Consider the following 19,293-nt stretch of genomic DNA (forward strand, 5'->3'; position numbering starts at 1 on the left):
TAGAATGTCCTCTGTTTGAATCAGCGAGTAAGAATGCTACTAGTAGCATCGAACACCATCAGCAAGCATCTATGTATATTTATTAACAATCAAGCATCCCTCGCACGATTTTATTTTGAGTTGCTCGCATTATCCTTTTTCATCTTGTACGCTCTAGTACACCTTCTAACGTCCTCCAAAGTGTTAATTTAAGAGGGGAAAATGGGGATACACTTGAACACGAGTAAACACACATCACAGATTATATTTCCAGACGGAGTCCCTGCGTCTACGTCCACTTCCTAGTTTGCAGTTAATCGTTTCATTGCGGTGTAGGTGGTCGCCGTGTAACACTCGAGTTACTCGACGACTCTAGGGAACAAGATAAACTGACAGGATTATAATGGCGTGCCACCGTCCACCTTGGTTGTGCAAGATCTCGAAACGATAAATGAGCATATTTTTTTGCGAATGATAATAGTCTTGTAATAGTTGCTCCAGTTCGTTTCGACTTCTTCCTCATAGAAGGTCGACTGTTCTTTAGTGTACACGATTTTACCACCCATCGACGAGAGACTCCACGAGTCTGAGCTGCGACTTATACTTACGACACCTCTATTCTTTCCCAACAGTACGGAAAGACCTAACGCTGCGGCTACAGTTCCGATTCTTTAACATGAACCACAGGAAACCTGCCTTGATTCAATGAAAGGTAGCTACAGATTGACTGATGGTCGATCGGCAGAATGAACTGCGCGTTTCTTTCTTTGGGCCATTTAATCGTTGTTGTCTTTGCAGCTTCGCTAATTTCGCTTTTCAGTATGCCGCAAAAACTCTAATATGTCCGAAGTCGAGCCCAAAACCAATTGCATTTTCAGGTGATGGACGAGATTTAGAATAATTCCCGAACTTGACAAACTTGGGTGGCACAGGTGTTTCCTGTGTCTATTGATCTTCGGAATCTCAAAGTATTATTAGAATTATTATCTTTCGCTTTGATTCGTTACATTTCTACGAGACAAACTGATTGGATTGCTGCTTAGATTATCACTGATAATGTGGTCTTAAAATGCAACTTAATTTTGAAGACTTTGATTGATTTTACAAGTGGTTTATGTGGAACATAAATTGGTAGTAACAATTCTTAATTTTCAAATAATTCTGTTCAAATAGCCCTCTTCTATATTTATTTTTATTAGTCAAAACCAACGTCAAATATAATTTTCTTCCTTTAGTAATGAATTATTTCTTCATGCAATAGAATTTTCTTCGTGATCAATCTCTTCCATTGAATATTCACTTTGTCTCTTTAGTGCTTCTACAATTACTAAATTTCTAATTTCCCCAGGACATAGATCGAGAAACTTCTGGGTGAATACTTTATCGAATAATTAGTCTTTGAAGTTCCGAAGATCTCTGCTAGCAGGCCACGACTTCATCGACAAGTGAAACGTCCGAAGATTGTACTTGCACGGATTTATATTTAGCAAAAGGGGTCGGTGGGTACTGCAATGGAGGCCGAAATCGGAGTTTCGCGCTTGATCTGACACGTCGTTAACTGAGAATAGTGTTCGCAGACAAGCTTTAACTCTGGTCGACGGGTTCGCTGCAAGGTTTAGGTACATCCTATCAAACCCGATGAAGTCGTGACGTGTTAATTTCCACGCAAAGCTCCAGAAGCTCTGTTCGCTTTGCGTGACGTCCTCTTGACGTTAAACGTCGAGCAGCGAGCAGTTTAACACGTGACGACGTGGGTAGTGATGGGATCAAGCATATCGCGAGTGGTATCTAGGACTCGATGAAATATGGGGTGATTCTAGCACCTGGAACAGGATGTAGCTCCTTTCCAGGCGGTCTTGAGTCACAGTTTTAGTCGCGTAACGAATGGAGAATGAATACGTACGATGTCAGGAAATTTTACCTTCAATGGGGAATTCTTGTTTTAACTGATACATATAGACGGATAGAATGTCAGAAAATACTTCATCTTGGTTATTCGAATCTTGATTCTAATAAGTATCGATTTGATTGAGATTGTACTTGTAAATATTGTTATTGATTCCATCACTACATATACATACCAACCAAGAAGTGTGAGACCATTGTTACCCTCTAGGCCATTAAATAAATGTCCCATTAAAAATTATCTATTAATATCAAATGTAATTTCTGAAGCACATGTATATTATAGTTCAATGCTTCATCTCGATACTCCTAAACATTTTTCCATCGATGTATAAGTATTTCGTAGTCTCGTTATAAATGTACATGACACAATTCTTATTTTCTGGAACTTATTAAGCTTGTGTAGGATATGCTTTTGCCAGAATATGGTATCACACTGTTGGTCGTTACTGTAGGTACAGAATACCCAACTCGCTGACATCCCATGCAGGTTAAATCGCGTTGAAACTGTTCCGTTGGATCAACCGCGTGCTGCTCCTAATAAAGTTTTTCCCTCGCACATGGGGGTACAACTCAATTAGGCGGTCGTTTGAAGGAAAGTTGGTAGCCAGATTGCCGCTTTACAGTTCAGATTAGCTGTTTATGCAGGGGAATGAAAGTAATTTCTTTTTGTCACGCGAAGTCAAAGTATAAGTATGGGACACTTCGTTTACTAATATTTTTGTTTCTTCATTAAACCCCTCACGTTTAAACAACGCTGTGCTTTAGTTTTCTTTCTTTCGTGCTCTAAATCCATCGAAGTATTTACACGGAATCCTTTATGTTTTAATATGGATGAAAAAAAGAATAGTGTTTTTAATTTTTTAATATATTTTTATGAAATTATTAGGGGTGGATTGGGGAGTGTAGGGTAGTGTGCTCCAAATACGTGTAAATAAAAATATTCCAAATATAGTCGTGTTTCGACTCATTTTCAGAGAGCCTTAGCAATCCATTGGTAATATTTAATCAACGATATCAAAATTTATATTTTTATTATTGGGTGACCTATTCTACCCTGTCGAGTAAAATATCGTTATTAAATTTTGTAAATGTGAGGGGTTTGTACACAAACAATTACCTGTAGTAAACATCGGTAGTACACAAATCGAGATTATTTGTAATAAACAATATTTGAAATATTATACCATCAGCAGCTTGTTGAACCAATGAAACAAAATTTCCAAAATATCGGCTCAACGTGCAGCAAGTAAACACAATTTTCCAAAAGAGAATAACTCAATAATCAATGAATCGAGCAGGCCCGAAATCGTGAAAATCTGTCGACCGATTTCGATACCTTAAAATAACACGATTTGCATGCACGGACCTATCGAATCGCCGCCACCAGCCGTGCAAATCGTTGCGCGAACGTAATTTCCCTTTCTGATAATTGTTTGTGGAACGGGCGGCAATCGTGGCCCAATGAAAACCGAACGATTTTCACGATGGGCCGAGTTTAACGCTTTCGGGATGCGCTCGATATTCCCGTCGACGAAATTTCCATGCAGGTCGACCGTGTTGCCTCATATAGGGTCATTTCGAGGACGACAGATCGCCATGACGCGCCAGCTTCCAACACCTCTCTTTCAGTGTTCCCCATGTGACGTGCATCGACCTATCAGAGATGGGCAAAATGTAAAGATTCAGAACGACGAATAAAAGATGCTTCCATTCAAAATTCAAAAATGATGATTTTATACCTACTTTTAGGTAAAGTAGAATTTTAATTATAAATTGAAACGATAGCTGAGAAGTTGTCATACTTTTTTCTATATCTTTTATTCCTCGTTATTCCAATAAAATTTGCCCATCTCTGCCCAACGACTAATCAGTTTCTTCAATTAGTGACTCTTATGTACAATAACAGCGTGATGTGTTCACTTGTCGCGTGATGTTACTATGATTAACACTTGTTACACTTTCGTTTTGTAGCGTTCCTTTGGGAGCCGTGATTACTAACAGAGTGACAGTGAACTTTTAATTATATTTCGGAGCTTCTTTCCCCTTGCATGGAACGTGTGACGAAACGCATGCGAAATGCCTTGTTTCCGTTTGCATTCAGGATTACAAGGCTTACGTAAGGGATGTTCGATTTGAGATTTTGCGTAGGAAATAGAATTGGTGGTGTGTTGATATACAACTTTTAATTAATGAAAAATAGATGTTCAGTCTATTGCGTGATAGGGAAATTTGAATTAAACTGTGGATTTTATACATATTCGCTGAAAATTTGGAAGTTTTATATTACTCGCGGACTTTCGACTATTCCAGAGTGTGTATTCCATCACAATCGTTTCAAAACACGGCGAGCAAGTGAACTAGTGACGCTACTTGCGTGCCTGCTCGCCAAGCCATGAAACATAGCATTCAGACGTGTCAGAGTTAGATTCGAATGAGTTTATTACAATGGCCCTATCACATATCGACTAATAAGAATAAAATAAAAAATTATTCACTTATTACTGTTAAAGACATGTATATTTGCACAGTGCTGAAATTTTATTTAACTAGTTCTCCTCGCGAGGCTTCAAATCGACCATTTCTATTTTTGCAACGAAGACCACCGTGAAAGAAGCTCCACCGATCCATGCAGTTGGATTCAACCGTAGGATTTCGCGTTTTGCACTATCCCATTCGAAAATTTCCAGCAATTTTTCCCTCTAAAATTGGCCAAAAAATAGTAAAATTGTATGGTAGTTCATTCCAATCGCTCAATTACCAATACAGTTAAATTGCTGAAAAAAAAGAAGAAAAAAGGAATTGAAAACGCGAAAACGTTCGGTTGCGAGTTTACGATCGCTCGACCAGAATGTTGCTCAAACAATCATAGTACAGTATACACTTTTTCAATTTTAATTAAAAATATTTTTGAAGCAAATATTCCACTCTTTAATGCTTCCAGAAATTTCATCTTGACTATTCCAAACTAAAAGGTAGCCAGGAAAGCTTGTTCTCCTCGTGTAGAGCGTGCAATTATTCGTGTGTGTTTTTCATTTTTCCATGAAAATGAAATTGAACGGTACTAGCGGTAGACGGAACTTGTTAAATTTGCAACGGGGTCGATGACGGGCGCAAAGGGGCGAGAAATCGGAGCAATTTTCGCGATTGAAAGTCCGATTTCGGGCCGAACAAAAGACAATTAAAAAGCAACGGTCGCGCGTGCCCGTGGGTCTCGGATATATTTTATGTCGTCCCGCGGTTATTCCTGGCCAGCGCGGAAATTGCAATTTTCCGTGGCCAGATTACGTTTCGAACCGCTGCTTTGAGAATTTCGTCCTTTTAATCGAGTAACCGGCGCTCTTTGTCCACCGGAAATGACGGTAATTGATTCGAGAGCCTCGTTTTCACCGGGAATGAAGTGGGTACCCGAGTAATCGAATCTTTTCACTGTTACAACGTTTATGCAAATTTGCTGGAAAAAAAATGGATCCGAGACTCGCGTTTTTTTTAAGCGATAATTGAAGATTTTCAGGTTGTTGAAAATAGCTCTCTGAAAGAAATGGCTATTGGACAATTGGAAGATAGAAATATGTCGCTTTAGAACGCCGAATCGAATCGAATTAATTTTCAGTGATTAATCAAGTTTATAAAAGTTTGATCGTATTAGGGTGGGTTTTATTTCCGGTGGCCTTGTAAAATTCAATTAGCTTCGTCACAGAATTATTAGAAGCATAAACGTTTCGAGGGAGGTGCGAAGGCATATAATCGGGATTAAAATAATTTCTTCTGGTAGGGCTCGTTCTGGAAATGCCCACCTGTTGCAACGTTCTGTAACATCTGTGAGAAATATTCTCTTGAATGAACGAAACTGTTCGCAAATCTTAAAGGGAAATATTGCCACAGTTAATGTGATAAAGTAGAAATATGAATAATTGTATACACATTTTTTTATTTATCTGAGGAGGTTGAATATTCATTTTGAATGCAATTAAGCAATAATAGCAGAGTAATGCTCTTACGAACAAGCTACCTTTTTCTTGGAATCTTTTTTCTTTCAAAGTGATATTCTCGTTGTAACATTCGAGGTCGAGGGTTTAAAGAATATAAATGAAGCAGGGGTTGAAAGCGTAAATAACCACAATTTCGGTTCCAATTTTGACAGAAGTTTAAAATAAACTTGATATTCCAAGAATAGTCAAGGAAAGTCCAAATTGATGTACAAGTATCAATTCTATTTCGGTTCTTACACCACAGACAATTCTCCGCGAACAAGAACGAATAGAAAATGTGATAAAACGAATTAATTGGAAAATTCATTGTCTCAAAAACAAAGCCTCGCGTAGACAAATTTCAAGTCCACTTTAACTAAAAGGTTAGCAATGCAATAAAATAAATACATTTACAGTCTTCAGGCTTTGTACGAAGACTACACGTCCGGATTGTTTCGTTAACTCGTCGAACGATAAATTATGAAGACGTGAAACCGAGGATACGCGAACTTTGACGTAGCACGAGTTTCCAACAGTCGAAACAGGCTTCATCTGTTCAAACATGTATTTTCACTAAACCATATTATCCTCTACGTATTATAATTTCTGAAACGAAAGTATGCAGCAAATCCGTTCAAGTGAAGTTTATAATAAACTCGCTCATTTAATCGGTCTCGAATACTAGCAAAAAACGAAATTCCACGATATTAATGCGGTGGCACAAAACTTTTCCAATATTAGTTGGTAACGAGGATCGGTTAGCGACGTTTAATCAACTGCAAGCGCACAAATTTGGAAATAAATCTTTGGAACGCAGCCTCCAGTGGAAAATTTTTAACATTTTCTATCTTCTTGACAATCGCAATCCCTAATGAATTAATAATCTCTTCTCGAGCATTTCATTCGATGAATAATTTCATTAATTTATTACATCAAACATGATACTGTTTGATGAATAAAATGCAATGTATTTATATGATGTATGACAAAATTTTTAACATTTTCTATTCTTCTTGACAATCGCAATCCCTAATGAATTAATAATCTCTTCTCGAGCATTTCATTCGATGAATAATTTCATTAATTTATTACATCAAACATGATACTATTCGATGAATAAAATGCATTGTATTTATATGATGCATGACAAAAAATTAAAAATATATATGAGCACTGAATCAAGTATAATATTATGTTCACACAGTGCGTTACGTAAATATAAAGAAATGTATTCACGTAATAAAATACAGTATTACGTGTTCTTGTAATACATCGTATAATCACAAAAAAGATTATTCGTTGAATGAATTATATTACATGTAGATTTATAAAATGATTCATCGAACAAAGTGCTTGGACAACCTCTATTTTACGATGGAGTAATCAGAATGACGAATTTCAACCCCTAGCGTGAGTTAGCGTGGTGTGTGAGATTGGCTGCTGCATTATCATTTTTCTTCTGACATAAGCTGAACGCATATGATGACAGTGTTTCGGGTGTCTGTTGCAGTACGGCAGTCCCGGCTCGGGGTGGCGACATCTTAACGCGAAGTGGCGTTCGCCTAGGTATTATTTGTACATATATTATATATTTATTTACCATATGTTATATACGTATCTCTATATATAATATTATATATAAGATATATCTTAAAGAAAAAAAAAAACGAAAAAAAAATATCACCACTTATTTTCATGCATCGCTCGCGGCGTTCTCGCTAATGATTTTACACAAGTAACTTAATTCAGGATCGACGAAAACGGACTTATCGAGGAAGCTTTTTTTTCATTTTATGTATAATTATATGCCTATTGTCAAATATGTGTCAGAATAAACATTGTCGTTCTCCGGCGTTTTGTTTCAATTCCAAAAAAAAACAAACAAACAAACTGTGTAAACACCGTTAAGCTCTCTGTAAAACGGGAATCCCGTTTCGAGCATTATATCGATCGAACGAGGAAAACTTCAGATTTAATTTCTCCTGCTTTGTTTGCGTCGATTCTACCCAGCCTCGTTCGTGGACGCACCACACGTCCACGCTTTGTACATACCGTTCGTTTTTGCATGAGTATCTGTACTTTAGCGCAAATTGAACCGCAAATAAACCGCTCTGGCACCGTATCCACCCTTGTTTACCTCGACCACGTACATAAATTCTTTCTTCCATCGGTAATTCTTTCAGTCTGTCCGAGCAGCGATCTGAAATCTCACCCCTTAAACCAATTCGCTCCCGCTTTTCTCTCCAATTATCGCGATATCCACGCGTTCCCATCGTCGTCTCCATTCGAGACGATCGCTGTAATATAATCTCATCCGCTGCTTCGCGTGCAGTTACTCGCAAACCTTATTCGGCCGTGTTGTGTAACAAGAGCTCCACGTTTCAGCGCTCAGCGAGCAGGCGAAGTAGTGGCGCCACATGGAGACGCGACAGCGACATAATTGGTAGGGGTTTAGAATAAATACTTGGGGGAATTTGAGCAAGGAGATAGGGTATTTTAAAAGTAACAGCTCGACCCTAGACCGAGGATGTTTGTGCAGATTTGTTTAGACACAGGTAAAAAATTGATATTCACGTGAAAGGATGTCTTATCTTCTAAACAGTGTGACGTGTAGTTTATTGTATATTTTCCCATGTTTTGTCATAAATGTACAAACATCCTTCAGTAATTATTTTCAAGTTCCACACGTCCTCGCGAATTGTCCAATTTCTATTTATTAAACGTAAAGCTATGAGAATGGGAGTTTATCTTTAGAGAATTTTCTGAGCCTGATAGGGAAGTTGTAGCCACAGGTATGCAACGTGAGGGCGAATTGTTTACGTTTACTACCTTCGCCAACTTTTGGGCTTAGCGTGAATGTCGTGTTCGTAGAGTCACCCTCCTAAAACACAGAGTGCTCTGCAAGAAAACCACTGATTTTTCACGAGGGCTCTAACTCAGTGTGACTTCGACGATACTAGGTCCATCCCATACCTCGTCTGTGATGGTGTTTGAACTTGAGGATTCCAAGTTCTTCCAGTTTACGAGGTGAAGGGTGTTGATAAAGGTGCAATTGTCTCGTGAGCTCAGAATAATGGTGATTCCTAATGGCTCTCAGGAATAATATAAAAATATTTGTACGTTACAGTGTAATATTGCGGGTTCGATTCGAATTTTCATCTATGAAATGTAGATTCCAAAATAATCGAACGATTAAGTGTCTTCGCAATATCAATGACGATTAATTAATTTACTTGTAAAAGTAGAATTTAATATGTGGCTAGAAAATTCATGATAGCGTGATATTTTGAAGTACGCGGAAGATCAAAATTGCGTTGGGTTAATAGACGGTATATTTAAAACATTCATTTTTACATTGGAATATTTTCGATAGTTGCACATTCTCTTCAAAGTCTGCCGCACAGGAAGTGACATTATAATTCCAAACGGAACAATATTATCATAAATTACAATAAATTTATTTTAAACGTGTAACGCGGTATATTCCAGGATAAGTATACCTATGTTCCCCACAGGATGTAAACTACACGGCAAGAAATCTAGACACGATGTCTGAATAATTAAGGGAGCGTGCGCAATTCCACACGCGCATTTCCATTTCGGTTTAAGGGTTGAACATGATCTGCTGGCTCAGAATCATAATTGTTGGCGCTCACTGAAACTTCACTGGCGCGATAACAACGAAAATATTTTCCGGGTGTAACGACGCGTATATCACGTCGACTGGAAGCCCTTTTTATCGGCGTGCGTGCTCCCAAGTTGGCCGGTTGATTTCGAGATTGCACCGTGCAACGAGTAGCTAACTACATGCAGCTTGTATCGCGCCTGGGCCACGTGTTACTCCGCATAATGGCACGCTTAAACCTATCCACCGTGACTTTTTTAAAGCTCCCCGTTGATACACGCGCTCTCGACTTAATCGAAGGGCTCGGGCCACCATACAATAATGGACCTTCACCAGAGATACAGCTATCTTAATAAATACTTTTAAAAGAGCTTTTCGGTACTTGTCGAATAAAAATTCGAGTTGGAATTGTCTAAGGAAGTATTTCACAGCGGATGAATGAAAATGTAAGTGTCTCCATGCACATTGTAGTGGGTTCATATTTTCAAATAAATTGTTCATTTTATATACATTGATGTGTGAAGTTTATTCACGTACTTATTTATAATGAGACGTTTATTTGGAAACATCAAGTTAATCATTTAGACAAATTTCTTCGATTGCTGTAGAGGATTAGTTTGCAAGTTTCATTACATTTTAATTTGGGTGTTTCTGAAGATTCCTATTACTGTGACTGTTATATCTTTGCTGTATTTTAGAATTCTTTAAATATCTTTGCTGTATAAAATTCTATCTATCTCTGGTGGACAGTTCCTCCATTTTATCTTATCTTATTTTTACAACTTTCAAATCTTACTCTTTAAAGACTCTCAACAAAGATTAAAGCCCCTCCAGTAGTATTTCAATTTCGAAAAATTCCCCCTAAAGCTCGTAAAATTGGCTGGATCCTCGAATTTGTAAAACTTCTAGAAACCCAAGTGAAACTTCTGAAACATTAAAAGCTTCCCGAGTTATCGAATCAATAAACGTTCTTGAAATTCGCACAAATCTGAAACGAACTCTAAGATCTTGGGGAACTGCGTAAAGCTTTCCAAGTCTTAAAAACTCGAGGAGCGTCGAGAGGTTAAAAATAAAAAAAAAAAACCATCTGAAATGGTCGAAAAAGCTTGCGAGAAGTTGGTCTCGTTGGGTCAGCAAATCCATATCGATGTTATTTGCTGTTTCAACAGAGAATGCAGCTTCCCCGTCGCTTAGTCGACGGATTTAATCTTTCGACGCTTCCGAGATTTATCGAAACAATCATCCCGTCCTTTGGAGAACTTTTAAAGATCCCTAATTCGCCTAACACGCGGAAGTTGCCCGAGCTTGGAAACTTTCGCAACTTCTCCAAGTTCGAACTGGCTCGAAGTGTCTTCCTCCCATCACTAGCTGCGCCCTAGCAATTTATAGCGGCGAAATTCCGCTCGTTGCTCGAGTACGGAAAATTCAATGAGCTTTTCAATTTATTGAGAATCGCGCACGTGTTAATCTTGCCCTGGCCGTAACTCGGGAGCACGATTTTTCCGCGCATGGAAATTGTATTCTTGGAGGGAATACTCGTATTTCTTGGTCGACGGAAGTCGCACGGTAATTTCATCTTTTCTCGTTGCTGCTGGCATATTTTTTACTGTATTTTCACGTAGCTAGAATTCTACTTCTTTTGGTTGTTGTTAAATGAACTACCCTTCTTTAACGCGCACGTATTTTGGTTTTGCACCTGAACGTATTTTTCACGCACCAGCACATTTTCATGATTAATGTAGACGTTAGTATTGTTTAATGGCCACTCTTTCACAGTAGATAATTTATTGGATGTTGAAAGTGTTTAACGAGTGTCACGAGTATCTTAATCTCACTTTTATATTTATGTAAATAGCATTAACGAGGTAGGGGACCATCTTGTAACCACGTTGGGGGAAGTGACGCAAAATATACATTATATTTAATTATCGACAGGAGGATCATTTTCCACCCATTCTTGTTAATTCGACATTCTTATTGCGTATGTATAAGAGCCTAGCCTCGAACAGTTAAAGGAACAAATAAAATTCACCTTAAAACATAACATAGCAGAAATAACAATGAAAACTACCGATAAATCTCCAAAATATTTTCCCGACCGGGTCACTTTCCTCTCGCGGTTGCGTTACACTATCAATGTCGACTAATCCCTAGCAATTAATGCGCGTAAAACACCAAACGCCAAACGAACGATCCGATGACACAGTGTCGAGTTTAAAAGCAGCACGTTTCCCGTTTCGAGGGGAAGAAACGCGACGCGTGCGTCGTTGGTTAATTGAATTTATGTTGATTTCACTCGAGAGCTTCCCTTTCAACCAGATCTGCCTCGATTGCACGAAGATTTCGATTTGGAAAAGTGGTAAAAGACGACGAAAGGTGGGATGGGAGGGGGGGGGGGTGGAAGAATAATAATGATCCTCGGTCAACTGTTTGTCCGTTGCTCGGACTCACTGTTCGCTCTTTTGCAAATGAACCCATTTGTATTCAGCCTTACGACCAATTCGCCCCTCCTCGATAGCCCTGCTCTCTCTCTCTCTCTCTCTCTCTCTCCCTCCTCGTTCTCATTAAATTTTAGAATGCGAAACGACGCGGCCCGTACTCGTAGGTAAATTATTTTCAATATGGCGCGGCGATCACGCACCCTCGCGCGTTTTCGGACCGAGAGTAATTGAAAATCTATTTTACGGACCCGTTAACGCACGGGCCACGTGATTATTTAGTAAATAAATAATCTCATTCGAGAACGCGTCAATTTTTATCGATGTTGGCCGCGTTTTGGTATACGGGGCACGTTTAAATTTTAATTAAGCGGGCGCGGTGATTATTTGCTTGCGAGTGATTTATTAATACTTCGTTGACCGATGGAATATGTATATTTATGGGACGGCTGGAGGTCTCAACAAATAGAAGTGGACAGGGGAAGAAAAATTTATTTTTCTTACCAACGTGCTATAAATATAAATGAATTTTCTTAATAAAATTGTATTTCTCTCCATACGAAATTTGTATACACACAGAATAAGAGATTAGGTATCCTACTCTTGTGTGCTTGAGAACCCAGGCTTAAGTGATGAAACTACCCTACTTAATAGTGTGTTGATATTTACGTGAGGTTGTCTTTAGATTCGCATCCTCCTCAAACTTCCCAACTTAATTTAGATTTTATTTATGTACAGCCGTACATGCTTTTATATTTAGTTATATACGCAGTCCGAAATATTAACGGAGTCAAAGGTGCGATCAGGCGGACGATGGGCAAGTGCGGAGCTCTGCGAGGAAATCCTATGAACACAAGAATCTGCATAAGAATCCCAGAATCCGTTGATTCCGTCGCGTATGCATATGCAGCCAAAGAAACACGGCGCAACGTAATTCCTCTCGTGGAACGAGAGAAATTATTCAACGCGGAGAGACAATCATAGGGAGCCGCGATTCTATTACACTTCCGGTGCACGTTCATCCCAGCGACCGTGTAACGGGCATCGTCTCCGTTTCGCAACAGACGCATGCGTTAATAATTAATTCCTCGCAAAACAGGGGACGCGGTTCTCTGCGTATACCAACTAGAAACCATGACACAGAGTTATCGAAAGGGTTGGTAGTTTCGAATAAAAGGACAAGGAACAATTCTTTATTGCGCTTCCTTGAAGCATGTAGGCTTAGGAATGCATCCTGTGAATTTGATTGCAGAACTCCTGAATCGAAGATTATTTTTATTGACATTTATGAATTTTTTTTATGAGGAACGAGAGTGAAATTGTTCTGTATATTGGATTTGATTTTTGAAGGAATATATGGAGATCCTTTTTATAATTTATTATGTCATGTAGCAGTCGATAAAGTCATCTGATTGTAGAAAAGTAATTTTCCTAAATTCCACGCTCTTACTAGCGATCGATCAAGGAGTCGTTAGAAAATTATTTTGCAGATATATTTATTAACTTGCAAATGCTGTATTCCAATTTTTGTCGTACAATCGAATTTAATTTTTCATTTATATTTATAAAGGAGTGAATCGTACATTCCGCTAATGGATTATTAATGAGATAATGAACAATGGCCGATGTATATAGTTGTGAAGGATGTAAATCGTCTGAAACTGATTCGTATCGGGGATGATACGTTGAGCATGAAAGGACTAACGATCCTGTCGTCGTGGAACTCGCCATTCGGCTCCCACGTGTTAGGTAACGAACCAGCAATGCCTCGATCCGATAACATGACTGCGCTGGCATGACGTCGATGCGTTTACGTAAACCAGACCCGATCGATCCACATTTTTTGGCACACTAGTTAAGCTCGGACTGTGTTACGCGACGATTGCGCAACTATGCGCGACCTTTTGCCTGCTCCTATCTCTGTCGTTTATATACTCTGCAAGGAACGACTCGATTACGTCATATTTAACCAGAGAATTATAAAAATGCGTGGGTAGATTGAAATAGAACGGAATGGATACACTGGAATGGCAATTGGAAGCACAAAGAAATGAGGAATGCAAATGGAATGGTATGGCGGAGTTAGGCATTTGGTAGCCTTGAAGAGCCAATTAATCCTGCCTCGACTAGATCACTTTTAATCGTTCAATTCTTCATAGAATCATTTTCGAACGAATTGCATTCATTTGAAACGTTTTCACGTCTAGAATTTGTGCACTAAATATTCTAACACTCTGCTAAATTCAGAAATAGAAAATCCAGTGAGACCTGCCATTTCGAATAGCAATATGGAGATTTGTAACATCGAATATTCGATTCTGACCTATAACGCTCTATAATCCACCTATATATCCATTCTGATTCCTTCGAACACTTCAGCGAATAATCGAGCCTCGACGATGGGTTAACCACCTCAAATGATTTTTTTCCACGAAGGGAAAAAAAGTCTGGCTTCGAACACGGATCTTTTGTTTCGCCAGACTGCTTCACCAATCGAGCTGTCCTAGGCCAGGTTCGATCGATTCTTCCTCCCCGAACCTAATATTCAAAAATCGCTGTCGCTTACATACTGCTATTTATCTTCCGCCGAGAATCTTGCCGCGACGCGACGGCCTCCGTAGAGCCTATCAGCTCGGGAAAAATGGGAAACGATCCTGAGGGATCTCGAAGGACCGATTCAAATACGAACCCTAGGCTGGAGCATTCGTTCATACGATGGCGATCATCCTGAGTTGGCGGGGATCCTTCGAAAGTCCGATATCGCTGTGTTTTATCATCGGAGAATCGAGTTTTGTTTGAAATGCCACGGTAATTTTAAATATTTATTATTCAAAACACCTTTAAATTGAATTTATATCGAAGAGGGGGCAGGTTTCGATAGTAGACTATTTTTAGACTTCTCTAGAATTTTAGATTCACCTGTTATTGTGCTACTATAGCAATAAGAAACGTATTGAACAATCGACTACCTCATTCTACAACTTATATTCAATGTCGATCGTTCATGAAAAATAGATTTATATTAAACCCTGTGCGGTCGTATGTCTACTTTCAACCACCAAAACTTTTTTACTCCAACAAAGAACCATACTAATCTTATATTGTATTCCGCAAACTGAAAAGATTTAAGCCATTAGACAATAGTAATAGATTCTAAGATATTAGTGTAATAATAGATTAATGGAAAGATTAATGAAAAGATCGTTAGTAATTACATTAAGTTATACAAGAATATACGAACCAGTGAGTGAAACATCTACATGTTAAATTTTTCAAAGACTAATATATTGAATATTGTCATTGTTTCTGTAACAAACTGTAATAAATACCAAATAATCGAAAATACTTGGTAGAATTCCAAATAATATTTTACAAATTGTGTTTGAGTGTATTAGGCATTCTGGTTTCTTAAAATATTTCAAAAACAATACTCAAAAATGGCAAGAAGAAAGTTACCGAAAGATTCCACATGATGGAGAATTATAAAATATAATTTTTACATAAAAACGTTACATTAAAACACATTATTGTGTAAACATATATCTAAAGTCCACAAAAGAATTAATTAATCTTGTTTATCCTTCATAAGCTTGCATATTATGTATCACTGCTCGTTCCTCGGAAATTAATTCCGACCAGTACAATAGCCATGCCTAAATTTAATACGACCGCAAAGGGTTAAACCCTGCGTGGAATGGTGACACACTCGATTTCAGAAGTAAAAATTAGGTGACGTTTATTAAGAGTGTTGGCACCGAGTCAGGTCTGAAGTGTTTCATTCCCAGGAAACGATATACCCCGAAAGTTACCCTTGAACAAAATTCCTCCCCCTAGGAATTATGTACGCTTCTGCACCTATCGCGTGCAGGAAGCGACAGATTGATGACTTCCAAGGCGCGCTATTATAGCAGCCGTGAATGAATTCTCGCTGCATCGAGGATTGCATTTTCGTGCAAACGGCACATCCGCTCCGGATGGCCTGAAACGTTAACGAGAGGTCGATCGAGCCCCTTTTTCGTTTTCAGGCTGGGTTAAGTTTGATCATCGACACAGTGACCCTAATTCACCCTGCGGGGCAAGCTATTCGTCCTTTGGGAAGGTCCGTTCCGGGGTCGGGAAGAGAGCCAACAGGCTGCGCTGAGATCGATGTTCTCGTTAGACCAGGGTGATTATTTATTGCTGAGGAATTCCGTGTTCGAGAGCTATTTTACTGTGGCATTTTTCTGTTGTGAAAAAGATAGGTCAATAGTTCAGCAGGTTTTCACTGAGATATTCGAGGATAGGAAGCTATAGAAGAGTTTGCAGTAAGCTACTCGAGCTTGGTGAAGCTGGATAAGCTTCAATGGCTATTATAATTTTGGTTTAAAATTGTGATAGGATTTGTAATGGTATTCGGAAGGCTCTTAACAGAACATAAGACCGAGTATTAACTAGTAGGACACCCTATATTCAAGGAACTCGTCCTAAGATCAATTCTTTGTATAATAAAAAGGGATCAAAAAGTTGTTTAGCATTTTGGAATCCAACGCTTCTTTACCAAGATACGAGCAATTAAATATCACCACTTTGGCTCGTTGCGCGCGCCATTTTGTATCAGCTGATCGTGGAACTCTACTGCGCTCACGCTTAGAAACTTCAATCGCCGTATATCGACAACGGAACTTCAGATTGCAAAACGGAAAAGGACTTTGCGATTCGCGAAAGCATGAGGAATCGTTCTCGAAAGAAAGTTCCATGAAAATAACACATTTTGTAAACATGCCATGCGCTGTCTAGCGGATCCAAAGCATCGTTTTCCTTCGAAACTTCCAGACAGGAGATCTCGAACTGTGGTCGAAAAACGAACGATTCAAGGACGTCCGTGACAATGCTTACGTCGCAATAGAAACGGGGGGAAAAAGGAATCTTCGGGAATCACGATAGTCGAGCGTTTCACACTCGACTGACGCGTCGCTAGGTTTCATCTTCATCCGCGGGAGAAGCTTCCAGCCGTTTTCCCCTCCGTTGTTTTCTCTCCTGTTCGGTTCTCTTGATGCAACAACCTTTTAAGAATATTCCCGTCCGTTTCCTCCGCGAGCCAGACGTCCCGTCAGAATTTAATGTCCCGTGAAACGAGACTCTCCTCTTGTCTTCCGAACTCGCGGCCGCGTCTCCTTTATCATTACCCGCGTGGGCTCCGGTAAAAGGACACCGGGGATTTAGTAACAAATGCCAACGCTAATAGAATGTCTCTTCGCCGCGCAAACTGTGGCTTTCCACCATTGATTTGTGTTTAATTGTCGAGAGGGTCCATCCTATTGGACGTTTCGTGGCGCTCGTAATGGAGGATGTTTTAGGTGAATTAAACTGATCGAGAGATATTCGAGACTTTCAATCATGATTCCTTGTGATCAGAATTTGGGAATTGGCACAGGATTGGCATTTTGATGGTATAGGATCTTCTAAATTTGATTTATCGCTTTTCAGTATCAACAGAGGGGGAAGAGGTCGTCGATAGGTATTTTTAGTTCGTCACTCGATAACTGCAATGAACTGTACTGTTTGTAACTCGAATAAAAGATACTCGAGACTTTCAGGCAGAGCTCGTCGTGGTTGAATCAACATTTGTTTATTGTTTAGTCGAACGATTGATCTTCCAATATTAAACGACCCTCCAAATTGGATTTATTGCTAATTTTTTCATGTATCAGGTGGTGGTCAAAGTGTGGCCGTAGATATTCATGTTCAGATTATACAGTGGGTGTAGAATGTATTCGTACACCGATCAATTTTCCCCCAAACTTTGGGGGAAAACATATTCTCGGAAATCTCTAAGATAGATATAGTCCAAACAACATTTACTAGTTAATATAATCTGCGAAATTAACAAAAAAATGCGAAAAGTGGGTAAAAGTATAGAAGCAATAAGTATTAGGTCTACCGGAAAGTTCTGTCCGTTCCGGTTGCAACAAGTTTCAACAAGTATGCGCATATTCATTAAAAATGATATACAAATTGCAATCGTGCTGACAAGATGTCAGAAATAATGATAAAACTTATATTATTCAATCAAATTTGTTCAAGGTATGAAAAATGTATTATTTTGGTTTATTCTAAAAACAGACAGGACTTTCAGGTAGACCTAATATTTGTACGATTCTTATGACGAACTATTTAGAGCAGTTTGTAATGTAAACACATTAGTTTATTGCTCCGTACGAATTAGAAAACATCAAATTTCCAATAAAGTACTTTAAAAAATCGCTCTAATAGAGGAATGGAAAAAGATAGCACTTCGAATAATTAATAATTTACTTAATTTATTGCTTAGAAAAGTTACAATAATTATAAAATCAAAAGGAAATCCTACGAAGGAAGTATCATATACTTGTAAATTAATGTAAATTTCTTTTTTTTAACCAAGTTTTAAAAATTAAACAGTTGCGCGAATACTTATTGCTTCAATATTTCTATCGATTAATTTTTTTTTTCTTGTTAATTTCGCAACTTACATAAATAGCTATTTTTTGTTTGTAATCTATCTATTTTAGAGATTTTCAAGAATATATAGAATGCCATTGTTTATAAGAAATAAGTTAATAAATTACAATTTTACATACTTTTTTTGGAAATTGATCGGTGTACGAATACTTTTTATACCCACTCTATGTGTAATATTAATATATATTCTTCCATGCTTAAGCCAGTAAATTTAGAAGGTTAGGTCTAGATTAACCTAAAGTATTTGTTTTTATTTCGTAAACACTAATGTCCCCCCAGAGTGATTGATACTGACCCGCGATAATCAAGTTCCATTTAATCCCGAGCGGATCGATACTCGAAATACTTTTCGACCGCCATCGCCGGTGCTATTCCAATCGCGAAACTTTTCGTGGCCGCGTTTCATTTATCTCCCGCTGGCAGATGCAGCCGCTCCTATTCGACAAAAAATTACGGCGCGCCGATAAATCTGATTTCCGCTGAAAGTTTTCTATGCGGTGATCGTTTGCAATTTCCCGTGATTTGTGGAGAAAAAATAACCCCTCTTTCGCTCGACTCGTAATTACTGTCTCTCATCGATCTCTCTCTCTCTCCATGAAAGATGACAAAATGTGATTCACGCATTTAACAAGGGGTGGTAGGAAACGCGATTTTTTAATGATAATTAACACGTTGGCTGCCAGACTTAAACTCGTGGAATTTTCTACAAGGTTACAATCTTGTTCCGAAGCGATTGAAAATTGGACAGTGTAACATTTGTCGTAATATTTAATTTTAATTCTCATCAAGTTCATGAATCTTACCGAGATTTATGTTTATTAATGACCGACGATAAATTTTGGTAGTTCTTTAATCCTTTGCATTCGAGAGGTGCAGCCAACAATAATGTTTGTTT

At 38.5% G+C, this 19,293-nt stretch overlaps 1 protein-coding gene across 2 annotated transcripts in view; it reads left to right on the forward strand.

Moving 5' to 3' along the window:
* Positions 1–7,745, forward strand: part of LOC128886409 (tropomodulin) — a 75,139-nt gene extending 67,394 nt beyond the window's left edge. Inside the window, exons 9-10 of one of the 2 annotated variants that reach the window (XM_054141294.1) lie at positions 612–691; positions 7,366–7,745. In XM_054141294.1, the coding sequence (XP_053997269.1) occupies positions 612–688 (77 nt within the window). In that variant the 3' untranslated portion in view covers positions 689–691; positions 7,366–7,745. The remainder of the gene's footprint in view (positions 1–611; positions 692–7,365) is intronic. The other variant, XM_054141295.1, reaches the window with a different exon arrangement.
* Positions 7,746–19,293: the final 11,548 nt, after the last annotated feature.

Source organism: Hylaeus anthracinus, unplaced genomic scaffold (genome assembly GCF_026225885.1).
Source record: "Hylaeus anthracinus isolate JK02 unplaced genomic scaffold, UHH_iyHylAnth1.0_haploid 11982, whole genome shotgun sequence".
Taxonomy (NCBI): domain Eukaryota; kingdom Metazoa; phylum Arthropoda; class Insecta; order Hymenoptera; family Colletidae; genus Hylaeus; species Hylaeus anthracinus.